The 14,748-nt window shown below is 31.9% G+C and overlaps 1 protein-coding gene across 1 annotated transcript; it reads right to left on the bottom strand.

Annotated features, from left to right (window-relative positions):
- Nucleotides 1–723: 723 nt before the first annotated feature.
- Nucleotides 724–2,169, bottom strand: LOC106088529 (protein-lysine N-methyltransferase EEF2KMT). The gene is made up of 3 exons (XM_013254094.2): nucleotides 1,841–2,169; nucleotides 972–1,776; nucleotides 724–904 (listed from the first exon to the last, which is right to left on the bottom strand). Exons 1-3 carry the CDS (start codon nucleotides 1,934–1,936, stop codon nucleotides 798–800), a joined length of 1,008 nt encoding a protein of 335 aa, XP_013109548.2. The 5' UTR covers nucleotides 1,937–2,169; the 3' UTR covers nucleotides 724–797.
- Nucleotides 2,170–14,748: the final 12,579 nt, after the last annotated feature.

The following is a 14,748-nucleotide window of genomic DNA, read 5'->3' as shown; positions in this document are numbered from 1 at the left end:
CCACTTCCTTAATTGTAAGGATCTCCGCTGGATACACATTGCAGTAGTCAGGTAACCTTTTCGATATGTCAAGTTCTAGATCTTTAGAGTACACCCCAAAGCCCACCTAGTCGTTTAGTTTGGAACCGTCCGTATAGAAGTCTATGTAACTTCTGTTACCAGGGGTATCGTGTTTCCAATCGGTTCTTTCAGGAGTAGTGGAACAGTACTTTTTTTTTTAAAAAGCGGCTCAGGTAGGGTGTAATCCACGCTGCCTGGAACATCGGATATTGTATCAAGTATAACACAATGTCTGTAGCCGCCACATGACCAATGAGAAAGCTCCCTTAACCTCACTGCAGTGCATTAGATGGTGTCGTCCTCAATGGGGCTGTGATGCACAAACAATCCAATCTTTGAATCCGATTAAGTATTGAGCAGTAGGTGGACTTTTGAAGCGCTGTCCATCAGTGATTACAACAACAACGACAACTGAATGCGCTTGTGGAATATTCCCACGATTCTATAATCTATGCGACATTCCAACCAACTAAACAACCTTTGTGGTCTTTGGATCCATTGTTGAAGGTGAGACATGTGTGTTGCCTTCATGACATGTGTGAAGTCCTCTTCCAATCTATGGCTATATATTCGATATATTCTTCCTCGGTCCTTGTTGTTGTGGTTATTCTACCCACTAAGGAGGGGTAGAGTCGAGTGGGTCGCTCTTTAAAGGAATGTGTGTTAAATATGAAAAACATTTTATTAAGGCCTTAAAAAAATCCATTATCCGGGATTTTATTAAAATATCTTAAATGCTATCTGGTAATTCTTAAAACTTTAACAGGTGTGCTACGATCCCAATACAAAAAACTTTCTTCCAAAGGCACTATAGGTTCTTCAGTCACCATGAAATTCAATGAATCTAAAAACAAAAATAATAGATCATTACACAATGTGAAAAAAACAGTTAACAACAGCTCACCACTTACCCAACTTCCTTAGAAAACCATTTAGCGTATGCTCATTTCTAACCGTTGCTGCCAAAAACATTTTCACTTGATTTTGCTTGAGTTGAAAAACGAAATCTATGGCAAATGACAAATCCTCAAAGCAACTGTCATCATAAACAACATCAGCCGCCAGTAAGATATCAGGTTTTAATCGAGTAACTTCTGGGATATCATTAATGCCATCCCAAGGTATGACAGAGCATTGTAATATTTTTTCATTCCATAAATATTTTCCCGGCTCCTCGCTGTTAGCTATAGCTGAGGGAAAATTTCTTCTTACACTTTCGCACATCAAATCCACACACTGAGGGCTGCCATCACTTAGTATCACCTGCTGGGTGTCACACATTTTATAGAGTATAAAACCACATAAGCCTGTACCAGCTCCCAATTCCAATAGAGATTTATTTCTAATCAAATCTGGGTGATGCAGCATAAAATCTGCCAAGGCTAATGAAGCCTGCCAGCTGCAGAGGCCAGTAGTGCCTTCGGCTACAAAACTCTTGGATTCCCTTAAAGTAAAATGTACTTCGGGGCTTAGAATGTAATGTTTAAAGGCATATTTTTGTGTGCTATCTTGGGCTACTTTTTGTTGTACTTGGCAATAGCTCTCGTATACTTCATCATGGACTTCGGTGGTATTTTGTTCCAAAAACGTTATCAGTTTTTTAAGGAAATTCAATTGGTAGGCAACTTTTATGGGCAATTGTTGGTTGAGGGGGGAATTGCAGGTGAAATCCATCAATTGTTTTTGTTGATCCCATGTCAGGTTCTTGGGGAAGTTCTGCAAAGGGCAAGTACAAAACAGTTGGAATGAATTTTAATGGGTCAACTATGAATTTACTCACCTGCCATTCTATACAGTGCAAAGGATAACAACAAAGAAATTGCTTTTGCAATTCGATTAAAAATGATTTAAAGTCTTCTGTTGAATTTTCGGGCATATTTGAAGTGCCAGCTTGGAGTTAGGTGAAATTAGGATTGCAGAACGGCTTTGTCTTTTGGGATATCAATGGTTAGCCATGAACGAAATCACCAATGCCAAACCTAAAGATAGCTGAAACTGCTTAAATTCAGAAGAAAATCCTTTAAAATGTTCGTTTCTAATTAAGTAGAGAGTTTCGGCAGCAATAAACAAAGATTTTTTCGTATACGGTATTTGGCAATAAACAACAAACAGCTGTTATCTAGCAACGCATGTTTTTCCTTAGGCAGTGTTCGGAGTGTAGCCGTATTTACACTACATTCACAATAGTTGCAATAGCAATAACACATACCCGTTATTTCAAAATAATTTGAACTAATAACAACTTTAATTTAATGTGATAACGTTTCTTTCGAGATAGATAATCTTAATAATCTATGAGACTTTTTAATTAAAAAAAACCTTGACGACATAGGTCAAAAAGCCAATAAAGCTTTTTTTTATAATAAACATGCAGTCTACAAAAAAGCGGACGAATAACGACATACGTGATCGAGTAAAACCGTTTTAAATCTCTCTATTGTGAATTATGTATTCCTTTATTGAAAGAGAATTTTTAATATTTAAAAACGCGAATGTTTAAGTCGATCATGATTTATAAAAAATATTACATTAAAGTGTGTGTCACATTCATTCAAATAAAATTTTGACAAAATTTTCTATAGAAATAAAATTTTGACAAAATTTTCTATAGAAATAAAATTTTGACAAAATTTTCTATAGAAATAAAATTTTGACAAAATTTTCTATAGAAATAAAATTTTGACAAAATTTTCTATAGAAATAAAATTTTGACAAAATTTTCTATAGAAATAAAATTTTGACAAAATTTTCTATAGAAATAAAATTTTGACAAAATTTTCTATAGAAATAAAATTTTGACAAAATTTTCTATAGAAATAAAATTTTGACAAAATTTTCTATAGAAATAAAATTTTGACAAAATTTTCTATAGAAATAAAATTTTGACAAAATTTTCTATAGAAATAAAATTTTGACAAAATTTTCTATAGAAATAAAATTTTGACAAAATTTTCTATAGAAATAAAATTTTGACAAAATTTTCTATAGAAATAAAGTTTTGACAAAATTTTCTATAGAAATAAAATTTTGACAAAATTTTCTATAGAAATAAAATTTTGACAAAATTTTCTATAGAAATAAAATTTTGACAAAATTTTCTATAGAAATAAAATTTTGACAAAATTTTCTATAGAAATAAAATTTTGACAAAATTTTCTATAGAAATAAAATTTTGACAAAATTTTCTATAGAAATAAAATTTTGACAAAATTTTCTATAGAAATAAAATTTTGACAAAATTTTCTATAGAAATAAAATTTTGACAAAATTTTCTATAGAAATAAAATTTTGACAAAATTTTCTATAGAAATAAAATTTTGACAAAATTTTCTATAGAAATAAAATTTTGACAAAATTTTCTATAGAAATAAAATTTTGACAAAATTTTCTATAGAAATAAAATTTTGACAAAATTTTCTATAGAAATAAAATTTTGACAAAATTTTCTATAGAAATAAAATTTTGACAAAATTTTCTATAGAAATAAAATTTTGACAAAATTTTCTATAGAAATAAAATTTTGACAAAATTTTCTATAGAAATAAAATTTTGACAAAATTTTCTATAGAAATAAAATTTTGACAAAATTTTCTATAGAAATAAAATTTTGACAACATTTTCTATAGAAATAAAATTTTGACAAAATTTTCTATAGAAATAAAATTTTGACAAAATTTTCTATAGAAATAAAATTTTGACAAAATTTTCTATAGAAATAAAATTTTGACAAAATTTTCTATAGAAATAAAATTTTGACAAAATTTTCTATAGAAATAAAATTTTGACAAAATTTTCTATAGAAATAAAATTTTGACAAAATTTTCTATAGAAATAAAATTTTGACAAAATTTTCTATAGAAATAAAATTTTGGCAAAATTTTCTATAGAAATAAAATTTTGACAAAATTTTCTATAGAAATAAAATTTTGACAAAATTTTCTATAGAAATAAAATTTTGACAAAATTTTCTATAGAAATAAGATTTTGACAAAATTTTCTATAGAAATAAAATTTTGACAAAATTTTCTATAGAAATAAAATTTTGACAAAATTTTCTATAGAAATAAAATTTTGACAAAATTTTCTATAGAAATAAAATTTTGACAAAATTTTCTATAGAAATAAAATTTTGACAAAATTTTCTATAGAAATAAAATTTTGACAAAATTTTCTATAGAAATAAAATTTTGACAAAATTTTCTATAGAAATAAAATTTTGACAAAATTTTCTATAGAAATAAAATTTTGACAAAATTTTCTATAGAAATAAAATTTTGACAAAATTTTCTATAGAAATAAAATTTTGACAAAATTTTCTATAGAAATAAAATTTTGACAAAATTTTCTATAGAAATAAAATTTTGACAAAATTTTCTATAGAAATAAAATTTTGACAAAATTTTCTATAGAAATAAAGTTTTGACAAAATTTTCTATAGAAATAAAATTTTGACAAAATTTTCTATAGAAATAAAATTTTGACAAAATTTTCTATAGAAATAAAATTTTGACAAAATTTTCTATAGAAATAAAATTTTGACAAAATTTTCTATAGAAATAAAATTTTGACAAAATTTTCTATAGAAATAAAATTTTGACAAAATTTTCTATAGAAATAAAATTTTGACAAAATTTTCTATAGAAATAAAATTTTGACAAAATTTTCTATAGAAATAAAATTTTGACAAAATTTTCTATAGAAATAAAATTTTGACAAAATTTTCTATAGAAATAAAATTTTGACAAAATTTTCTATAGAAATAAAATTTTGACAAAATTTTCTATAGAAATAAAATTTTGACAAAATTTTCTATAGAAATAAAATTTTGACAAAATTTTCTATAGAAATAAAATTTTGACAAAATTTTCTATAGAAATAAAATTTTGACAAAATTTTCTATAGAAATAAAATTTTGACAACATTTTCTATAGAAATAAAATTTTGACAAAATTTTCTATAGAAATAAAATTTTGACAAAATTTTCTATAGAAATAAAATTTTGACAACATTTTCTATAGAAATAAAATTTTGACAAAATTTTCTATAGAAATAAAATTTTGACAAAATTTTCTATAGAAATAAAATTTTGACAAAATTTTCTATAGAAATAAAATTTTGACAAAATTTTCTATAGAAATAAAATTTTGACAAAATTTTCTATAGAAATAAAATTTTGACAAAATTTTCTATAGAAATAAAATTTTGACAAAATTTTCTATAGAAATAAAATTTTGACAAAATTTTCTATAGAAATAAAATTTTGGCAAAATTTTCTATAGAAATAAAATTTTGACAAAATTTTCTATAGAAATAAAATTTTGACAAAATTTTCTATAGAAATAAAATTTTGACAAAATTTTCTATAGAAATAAGATTTTGACAAAATTTTCTATAGAAATAAAATTTTGACAAAATTTTCTATAGAAATAAAATTTTGACAAAATTTTCTATAGAAATAAAATTTTGACAAAATTTTCTATAGAAATAAAATTTTGAGAAAATTTTCTATAGAATAGAATTTTGACCAAATTTTCTATAGAAATAAAATTTTGACAAAATTTTCTATAGAAAAAAAATTTTGACAAATTTTTGCAAAATAAAATTTTGACAAAATTTTCTATAGAAATAAAATTCTATAACTTTGTCTGCTTGGTTTGGCTTGAGGTCATCGAAAAATTGTGCCAAAACAGGTGTTGGTGTTTTGTTTGTTATTATACCCTCTACTATAGGATGGGGTTATACAAATTTCGTCATTCCGTTTGTAACACTTCGAAATATTGATCTGAAACAAAATTTTATTTCGATAGAAAATTTTGTCAAAATTTTATTTCTGTAGAAATTTTTATTTTTTCTACTCTCACTATTTTGTGATTATTTTTTGTTAGCTTAGTAATTATTTTTTTTTTCATTTATTATTATTATTTTTTTATAATTTTTGTTCCCTAATTTGGTAGATTGTAACACACTTTTCAATCCTCAGTTGCATTTTGATGTCGCAACTGACAAATTAAGATTCCAAGATCTTTTGGCTGAGTCACTTCTTGCTATTGAAAGTTTTTCATTGTTGTGCAGCCCTCCATTTTTTTGATATTGTCGACTCAAAACAATTTAATTGAATTGAATTGTCCCCCATCAATAAGAAAATAACCAAACTTGGGCCACAACGACATTTCATTATTCTTTTGCCTTCCTCTCAATATTTCCTCAAAGCCGAAACAATATCGACTTGCGTCATTGGTTCAGAAACGTGATCAGTCAGTAATTCACCGACTTTTCATCAATTTGGGTAGACAATGGTTGCAGCAGCACTTAATAAAACAAAATCGATAAAAATTCAAACCAAATACAAATAATCGAAAAAAAAATGTTAAATGCATTTAATTGTGCAATGAACGGAAATGAAAACACAACAACAAATCAAGCTCCATAATTTATTTATAATTGAAGACCAAAAGAAAAAAATTTCAAACAAAAACTAAAAACAAACATTTTAAGAAAAACTAAATTTGTATAATATTTTCTATGAAAACAAACTTTTTTTGTATTAGGAATAAATTTTGAAATAACAATTTTTGAATTTACGAAAATCTAATTAAAAAAAAAATTCTTTGAACATCAAATTTTGAAAATTTTCTTATAAAAATCTAGGTTCGGTTAGGCTAGAATGCCAGCCTATTTCCCAAACATTTCTCACTTAGATTGTTTTAGTATACTATCATACCACAGTATTGAAAAACCAGGCCTGTGGAAGGAAATGAATCCACGTCCCCCAGCATTTTTAATCGGATAACGTTAACAACTCTGCTACCAGGGCCATCTATAAAAGTCTTAGTTTCACCAACTTTTTTTAGAAAAAACAAATTCCAAGAATTTACTTTATGAATTTCAAATGTAAGGCAACTTGATCAATTGAACAAAGGTGTTGATGAAGGTACACGGTGTATCAGAAATCGCGATCCACTATGCCAGTCGAAGTGTTTTGAATTACAACACACTTTTGCCCAACTTTTATAAGTACCTTGCTTTGACATTCATTGAATAAAAAGCATTGAATATGATCTCGAGCTGGAATATGTTGGAAAAATCACAAAAAAAATTTAAAATTTTTCGAAATTTTATGAAAATCTAATCTCGAAAGAAAAATAAAGAAAATCCAATTCTGCTAAATTTTTTTTTTGACCAATACAACTTCCTTTACTTTGCTACCATCATCAATACCCATTACAAAATCAAATTGTCTCAAATCACAAGACAAAGAAAAATTAATTGAAAGTTATACACAATTCATATGAATTTGATTTTGGACAATAATTAGAAGGTACTGTACCAATTTAATTGGTCTTCTTATGCGAGAAATCTTTTTTTGGGGAGTGAGCTCACAGTAAATGGATATTTATGAATATACCTATTGTCAATTGAGAAATGCACATTCAGCCACACATGAACATAGTTTTCAAATTATGGGTTTATGTAAACGTTATAGCCTAGCCTGCATGGCATGGCATTTTTCTATTAACATTAATTAAATGCAATGCTAGACACAATGCAATTGATCGAAAGATATATGAATTTTTTGTTTTATACATTTTTTTCTGGGAATTTCTGTGTATTTATATTTCAAATGAATTGATCAGCTATAGTCGATGGTGGTGACAAAATGAACAGTGGTTTGAAAGAAGGGAAAGCAATTCGTTTTATCTTAAAAAAGGAAATGTTTAAAATTTTCCATAAAAAATTTAATTGTACTAATTGGGTTATGAATGTAAATTTGGGTAAAATATTTACTTTGTTAATGTTTCAAAGAAGAACTGAACCACCTATTACTATAAAATTTTTATTTACGATAATAAACAAATTAAGGATATTCCACCATTTTAAGTTAAAATGAACATTGGTAATTGTAACACCTTTCTTTATAGTACGATAATCGCGATTCACGATCATAGATTGAGGAGATTTTAAGCTAACATAATCTAATGGCGGCTACCGTGGGGCAGAAGTAAGTTTGTCCTCTTCGACGCCGTACGTCTCAGGGCTGCGGAAAAATTGGGACTACAGTCACTTGAAAATGCTATGTTTCTTATACCACCATAGAATGACGGAGTTGTGAACATTCTAAGTCAATCTTGGCATATCCGTCCGTCCGTTTAAAATCGTACTTATTGATGTAGGTTCTATATTCTTATAGAAGGTTCGTAGGTGCTATATTCTTATTGATGTAGGTGTTATGTTTCTTATACCACCATAGAATGTCGGAATTGTGAACATTCTAAATCAATCCAGCCGTATCCGCCCGTTCGTTTAAAATCACAGTAGCGTTCGAACAATAGATACTTATTGATGTAGGTTGTTAGCTGTTCCATATTGGCCATAATGGTTCAGATTGATTTTGGTTTATATAAAACTTTTTCCTAAACTTGGATTTCAAACTGTTCGAAAACTGTGCAATTCTGTTTAACTTTCCAACATGGAAAAACTAAACACTATCAAAAATTAAACATTTTTGGCCCAAAACAAGTTTTTTCTAAAGAGAACAGTTTTAAGCAATTTTCTTAAAGAAAATTTTAGGAAATCCTTTTTGAAGATAACATTTTTATAAAATTTTTTCTAAACACCAAATTTCAAGAAAATATTTTTGCTAAAGAGAAAATTTCAGTGAAATTTTTTCTAAATACAAAATTTAAATTAAATTTTTTCGTAAATAAAACTTCGGTAAAGACAAAATTTTAAGGTCATTTTCTGTTGGATTTCTTTGTCCAGCTGAAGCCTATAGGCCTTGATATTGAATCTATTTAGAATAAAACGGAAAATAAAAAAACCCTTTTTAAAAAGTTTAGGTAAAAGGTGAGCTATAAATGCTTTGCGCTGGCGCGCAGAGCGCAATATTGAGGCTGACCAAAGCTTCATCATCAGTCCAATAAACCCCAAAAAGAGTACATGCTTCCACCTACTCACTAATTAGTTAGCTGTCTTATGGTAGAAGCATGCCTCTCTGAAACGAACATTGAATCAGGGTACATTTCTTCGAGCGCAGTTAGAAAAGAAACCACCAATCGCTTATCTGCACTCAAAAAGAAGAAGAACATCCAGCGTCAACAACACACACATTTGCCAAGCCCTCTTACCCAAAAATACTTCTCATTATTGCAAGGCAGTTGGGATAGTTAGTGGGCCAAATAGGTCCAAGTTTTGAAATAGGTGCCATATAAACCGTTTTGTCTCCAGAGATCGCAATTATTATCCGATTTGGCTGAATTTGTACTATGACGTTTTCTATAACATTCAACAGATGTGCCAAGTGTGGTCTGAATCTGATATAGATCTAGAGCCTACGATTTGGCTGAAATTTTGCACAATGATTCTATGACCTATAATACACGTGCCAAGTATGGCCTGCAAATGCAAATTTGCTCATGAAAATGCCATTAAGGAACATTGGCAACTTCTCACATATCAATGAGTGCTGTCCGATTCAAGTTTAAGCTCTTTTTTATAGCCGAGTCTGAGTTCGAGTCCTAATAGCGTGCCGTAGTGCGACACCTTTTTGGGAAGAAGTTTTTATAGGGCTGTCATACCATTTTTTCAAATGGCATAGTTTCTAACAAACATCGCCTGCAGTTGGAGGGCAAAACCACCGTTTACATTTTTTGCTGATGTTTTCGCCAGGATTCGAACCCAGGCGTTCAGAGTCAAAGTTGAACATGCTGACCTCTACGCTAGGGTGGCCTCCAAGTATGGCCTGAGTCGGTTTAAAACCTGATATAGCTCCCATATAACCCGATCTCCCCACACCTTTTTTTGACGACAATGACGTCTTCTATAACTTTTAGCAGCTTTTGAAGTATGGTACAAATCGGTTGAAGAAGCTTCTTGAGCATCTAGAGGTCTCATTTCTTGCACAACGATTTCTCTTGTGATGCTCACAAGCCTACAAGCCCAAATCGGTCCATAACTTGATATAACTCCCATATAAACCGATCTCCAGATTTTACTCTAACCCTTGTAAGGCTACCCTTAAAATTCGCAATCATTATTCGATTTGGTTGAAACTCTTAATTGCCTTGACATTTTAAGTCGATTTAGTCGTTCGTTCGTCTGTCCGTCCGTCAGTGTATTTAAATACCATCATTTTCAGATTGCATATCCTATGTCCTAAGTCCATAAAGCGAAGCTATACTCCCTGATGGAACTATTAGGAAAGTACAAAGCCGACATTACCGCGTTGGAATGGAAGAGGCATCACAACAACAACGGCGAGGCATTGCATTATAGAATTACATTATGATACGAGGCATAGAGATGGAGGGCATTCATCCGACGTTTTGAACATACAACCGATCAGAGGAGCGAATTGTGATTCGGATCATTACCTTGTTACAAGATAGGTTCACACTTTTCTTAGTGAATCAAGAAGCGTACGATCTGACAATGCACGGAAGCTGAACTTCAAAAAGCTGCAAAGGCAACATATGACAATGGCATACTTCTCCCATCTGACCCAATCGCTGCCCAATGGAAAATCATTGACGGCTCCATGAAGGATGCTACGAATCCGTACTTGGGCACCCAACACCTTCCCCAAGGATCCCATAGTACGACTAGGAATGCCGAAATGCCTGTGACATACAACTACAGGGTTGCGTAGGTGAGTAGTAATACCCCAAGTGAAGGAGAGATATCAAGGAAAAATGAATCGAAAGAAGCTTCAATCCGCAGGAAGAAGAGATAAATGGATTGCTTGTTATATCATAGTTAGGTTGATAGACAAGGAGATTCAGTCAGTTTTAAGTTATACAACAATTATTTAAGTTTTTATATCCTTCACCATAGGATAGGGGTTATACTAATCTAGTCATTCCGTTTGAAACATCTTTAAATATTGACATGCGATCCTATAAATTTCATGTATATATTCTTGATCGTCTGGACATTCTAAGTCGACTTGATCATGTCCGTTCGCCTGTTGAAATCACGATATCGGTCCATCGAATAAAGTTATCCATTTGAGTTGTTACTGTTTGTTTTAGCCCGTATGGCCAGTTTACTGTTCGTAAAGATAATTACGAAAGCCCACGCCCACTTTATCCTCCAGATTTGATCTATCCGTATAGCATCGACTTCCAGATGACAATACCAAAGTTCTGTCAATTCAAGACCGTGTCGCTGGCAGCAGTGCTGTGCGATCGACACTAATTGTTGTCTCAGGCATCCGAATCGAACGAAACCTCCTCCCAGATGAGCAGTTTCCTGTTGTTACCTCGAATTTAGCGCGATGGTATGACCGACACCTCTTCTCTATCCATTCTCCCATCGCATTGACTCTTATAGCCGCAGTGGCTGCCTCATACATAATCTGTATGTGGAGCGAATATCTAAAGTAGTCTTTACATCCCTCGGGCGTGGTTCTCATCGCCTCGCCTATGCAAAGATAATTTGTTCTCTGCACCTGTTGTTATATCAGTAGGTTGCACTTTTCTCCATAGCCATCTTCGAAACTATTGAGGCTTAACCCTCCGGCGGATGATAAGGTCACTGGGGACCTTTATATAAAATTCCATACAAATAGTACCAGGTCCCTATGGACCTTCGGCAACGGATGACTCAACCGTCGGAGGTTTTTATTTGTATTGGTCTAATCATTTTCCTGTAGAGCTAGTGCACTTTCCTTGGCACCATTTTGAGCCTAGGGCCCGTCTACTTAGTGGCCAACATCTGTGCGCCTTTTCATTACGCTTCTGGATGTGGGACTTTTAGTTCAATTTAAAAATTTTAAAAATCCGTTTTCATATAATATCCCATACAAAAAGTACAAGTTCCCTGTGGACCTTGTACTTCGGCAACGGATGACTCAACCGTCGGAGGGTTTAATTAGTATTGGTCTTATCACTATCCAGTACAGCCAGTGGACTTTCCTTGGCACCATTTTGAGCCTAGGGCCCGTCTACATAGTGGCCAACATCTGTGCGCCTTTTCATTACGCTTCTGGAAATGGGACTGTAGAGCCAGTGGACTTTCCTTGGCACCATTTTGAGCCTACGGCCCGTCTACAAAGTGCCCAACATCTCTTCATTAAGCTTCTGGATGAGGGACTTTTAGTTCAATTTTCTGTGCAAGATCACTCCCAAGTATTTGACTTTGTCGGATGTCGCAATCGTTCTATTGAGAAAGTGTGGCGCCTCAAATTGGTACCAGTTGACTTTAGTTAGTATACATATTTATACAAAAACCCACTGTGCCACTGTGATGACAATGCCACTTGTGGCAACCAACAAACACTGTCACAATCAGTGCAACACAATCATTGAAATATTTTTTTCTTATTGGAAAATATTTCCACCAGATGGGAGAGTTTGGCTTGATGAGAGAGGCAGGGGGGGGGGCCCACAAAGATTGTTTATGGCAATTTAGAAGACAAATGGTTAATAGATTGATACGTAATGATAATTGCTAAACAATACGGCTGCCGAATGCCGGTCGTTTATTTCATGGATCATTCACTCAGTCATTTATTCACTCCATCGTTCTTCTATTCATGCCGATATCAAAGATATATCACATCGATTGCATCTCTATTGGCGGTGTGTATTGGTGGCTTAAAGACCCATGGTAGCCTGATGGTGATGGTGGTCAGACAGCTTGGTAATTATTATGAAATTTGATATCTCTCTGTGTATGGTGCCGATTTCTTGCATCAGCGTCGTGGGTTTGTTTGCCTCGATTTGTTTAAGAAACACCAACAATAAATAAATTACACTCTTAATTGTTTAGTGCATTGGGGGTAAGAAGCATTTGCTGTATAGTTTTTCAATTAATATTTCAAGGTTCGAATGTTCATATGAAACTGACAACACTGGCATCTGCAACAACATACCTTTAGGGGAGTGTTCCAAAGCGTTGTAAAAAAATGTTAATACAAGTATATTGAAAATGTTGACAAATTTCAAAGTTATTTAAGATATTGAAGAATGTCATCATAACTTTTAATTTAGTGAAAATATGAAGTTTTTCAAATTGTAGAAACAATTTCTCAGTTTATACAGGGATTCTAAAATGGCTTCAATTCAAAGCAATTTGTGTTGGAAAACTCGTACATTTTTGTTGCACACTCTGTGTATAAAAATTTTAGAAAAATATTTCCCAAGTTAGTGGGCGAAATAATCGCTCAAGTGTTAAAGTTTCATAGCTTCTGTTTTAAGTTAGGAGCAATAAATGCCAACACAGCTTAGACAATTATTACCATAATAATTACTGACACATGTTGGTGTTACTGACTACTTCTTGTAGCATGATGTTTGAAATATTTCCAACATTTTTATTCAGAAGTATTACAGCTTAAAGTTCTAATAACAATTTGTAATTCTATTAAAGGCTGTAATTATCAATTTAGCTGCTAGGTTTAAAATTGTTTTTGTGCCATGCTGAAGTTAGCAATTTGCATAGACAATCGAAAGAGGTAGACAGACAGGCGTTTAATCATATCTCCCAGCATCCAATGAAGAATGGGAAAAAGATATTAAAAATTGTACATGTGAAGGAAGATTAAATTTTTTTATCGTATAAAAGAAGAACCATAAATTAATTGCCAATTTTTGTTGGTGTGAGGTTTTAGACTGACTGATGACTGTTTGAAAAAATTGTTTTGTGTGTTGTTAACAGAATGGTGTGTGCTGATTGATTGACTCAATTCTGTTAATTACAGTTGGGGAAATAATAAGAAAAGATATAAAAAAGAGAAAAAATTGACTGTCGGAAAAGTTTTTTTTATCTTTTACGAGTTCCACGAAATGAGGGACGGATCTTGGTTAAGCTTATAAACTTTAGTTGTTGAAAGTCATAACAAAACAAATCGGATGATAATTGCGCCGTCTACAGGCTCAAGAAGTAAAGATCCGAGTTCTGTTTATATGACAGCGTTATCAAAACATGGACCGACACTTCTTCTCTATCCATTCTACCATCGTATTGTGTCTTATAGCCGCAGTGGCTGCCTCATACATAATCTGTATGTCTATGAAGCGAATATCTAAAATAGTTTTTACTTCCCTGGGGCGTGGTTCTCATCGCCTCGCCTATTTAAAGATAATATGTTCTCTGCACCTGTTGTTATATGCGTAGGTTGCACTCTTCTTCATGGCAATTTTCGAAACTATTGAGCCTTAACCCTCTGGCGGGTGAGAAGGTCCCTGGAGACCTTTATATAAACTTCCATACAAATAGTACCAGGTCCCTGTGGACCTTGTACTTCGGCAACGGCAACGGATGACTCAACCGTCGGAGGGTTAAATTAGTATTGGTCTAATCACTCTCCAGTAGAGCCAGTGGACTTTCCTTGGCACCATTTTGAGCCTAGGGCCCGTCTACATAGTGGCCAACATCTGTGCGCCTTTTCATTACGCTTCTGGAAATGGGACTGTAGAGCCAGTGGACTTTCCTTGGCACCATTTTGAGCCTAGGGCCCGTCTACATAGTGGCCAACATCTGTGCGCCTTTTCATTACGTTTCTGGTAGTGTAACTTTTAGTTCAATAAAAATTTAAAAAAATCGGTTTTCATATAAAATTCCATATAAAAAGTACAAGGTCCCTGTGGACTTTGTACTTCGGCAACGGATGACTCAGCCGTCAGAGGGTTTAATTAGTATTGGTCTTTTCACTATCCTATAGAGCCAGTGGACTTTCCTTGGCACCAT

This window comes from Stomoxys calcitrans, chromosome 4 (assembly GCF_963082655.1).
Source record: "Stomoxys calcitrans chromosome 4, idStoCalc2.1, whole genome shotgun sequence".
Lineage (NCBI taxonomy): Eukaryota > Metazoa > Arthropoda > Insecta > Diptera > Muscidae > Stomoxys > Stomoxys calcitrans.
The sequence above is the reverse complement of the archived record's forward strand: the minus strand, read 5'-3'. Positions and strand labels throughout refer to the sequence as shown.

Coding starts and splice junctions, on each gene's coding strand:
- LOC106088529 (XM_013254094.2), bottom strand. CDS start 1,936: ATGCCCGAAAATTCAACAGAAGACTTTAAATCATTTTTAATCGAATTG. Junction 1,777..1,840: donor TGCACTGTATAGAATGGCAG/GTGAGTAAATTC, acceptor TGCCCTTTGCAG/AACTTCCCCAAGAACCTGAC. Junction 905..971: donor TGGTTTTCTAAGGAAGTTGG/GTAAGTGGTGAG, acceptor TTTTGTTTTTAG/ATTCATTGAATTTCATGGTG.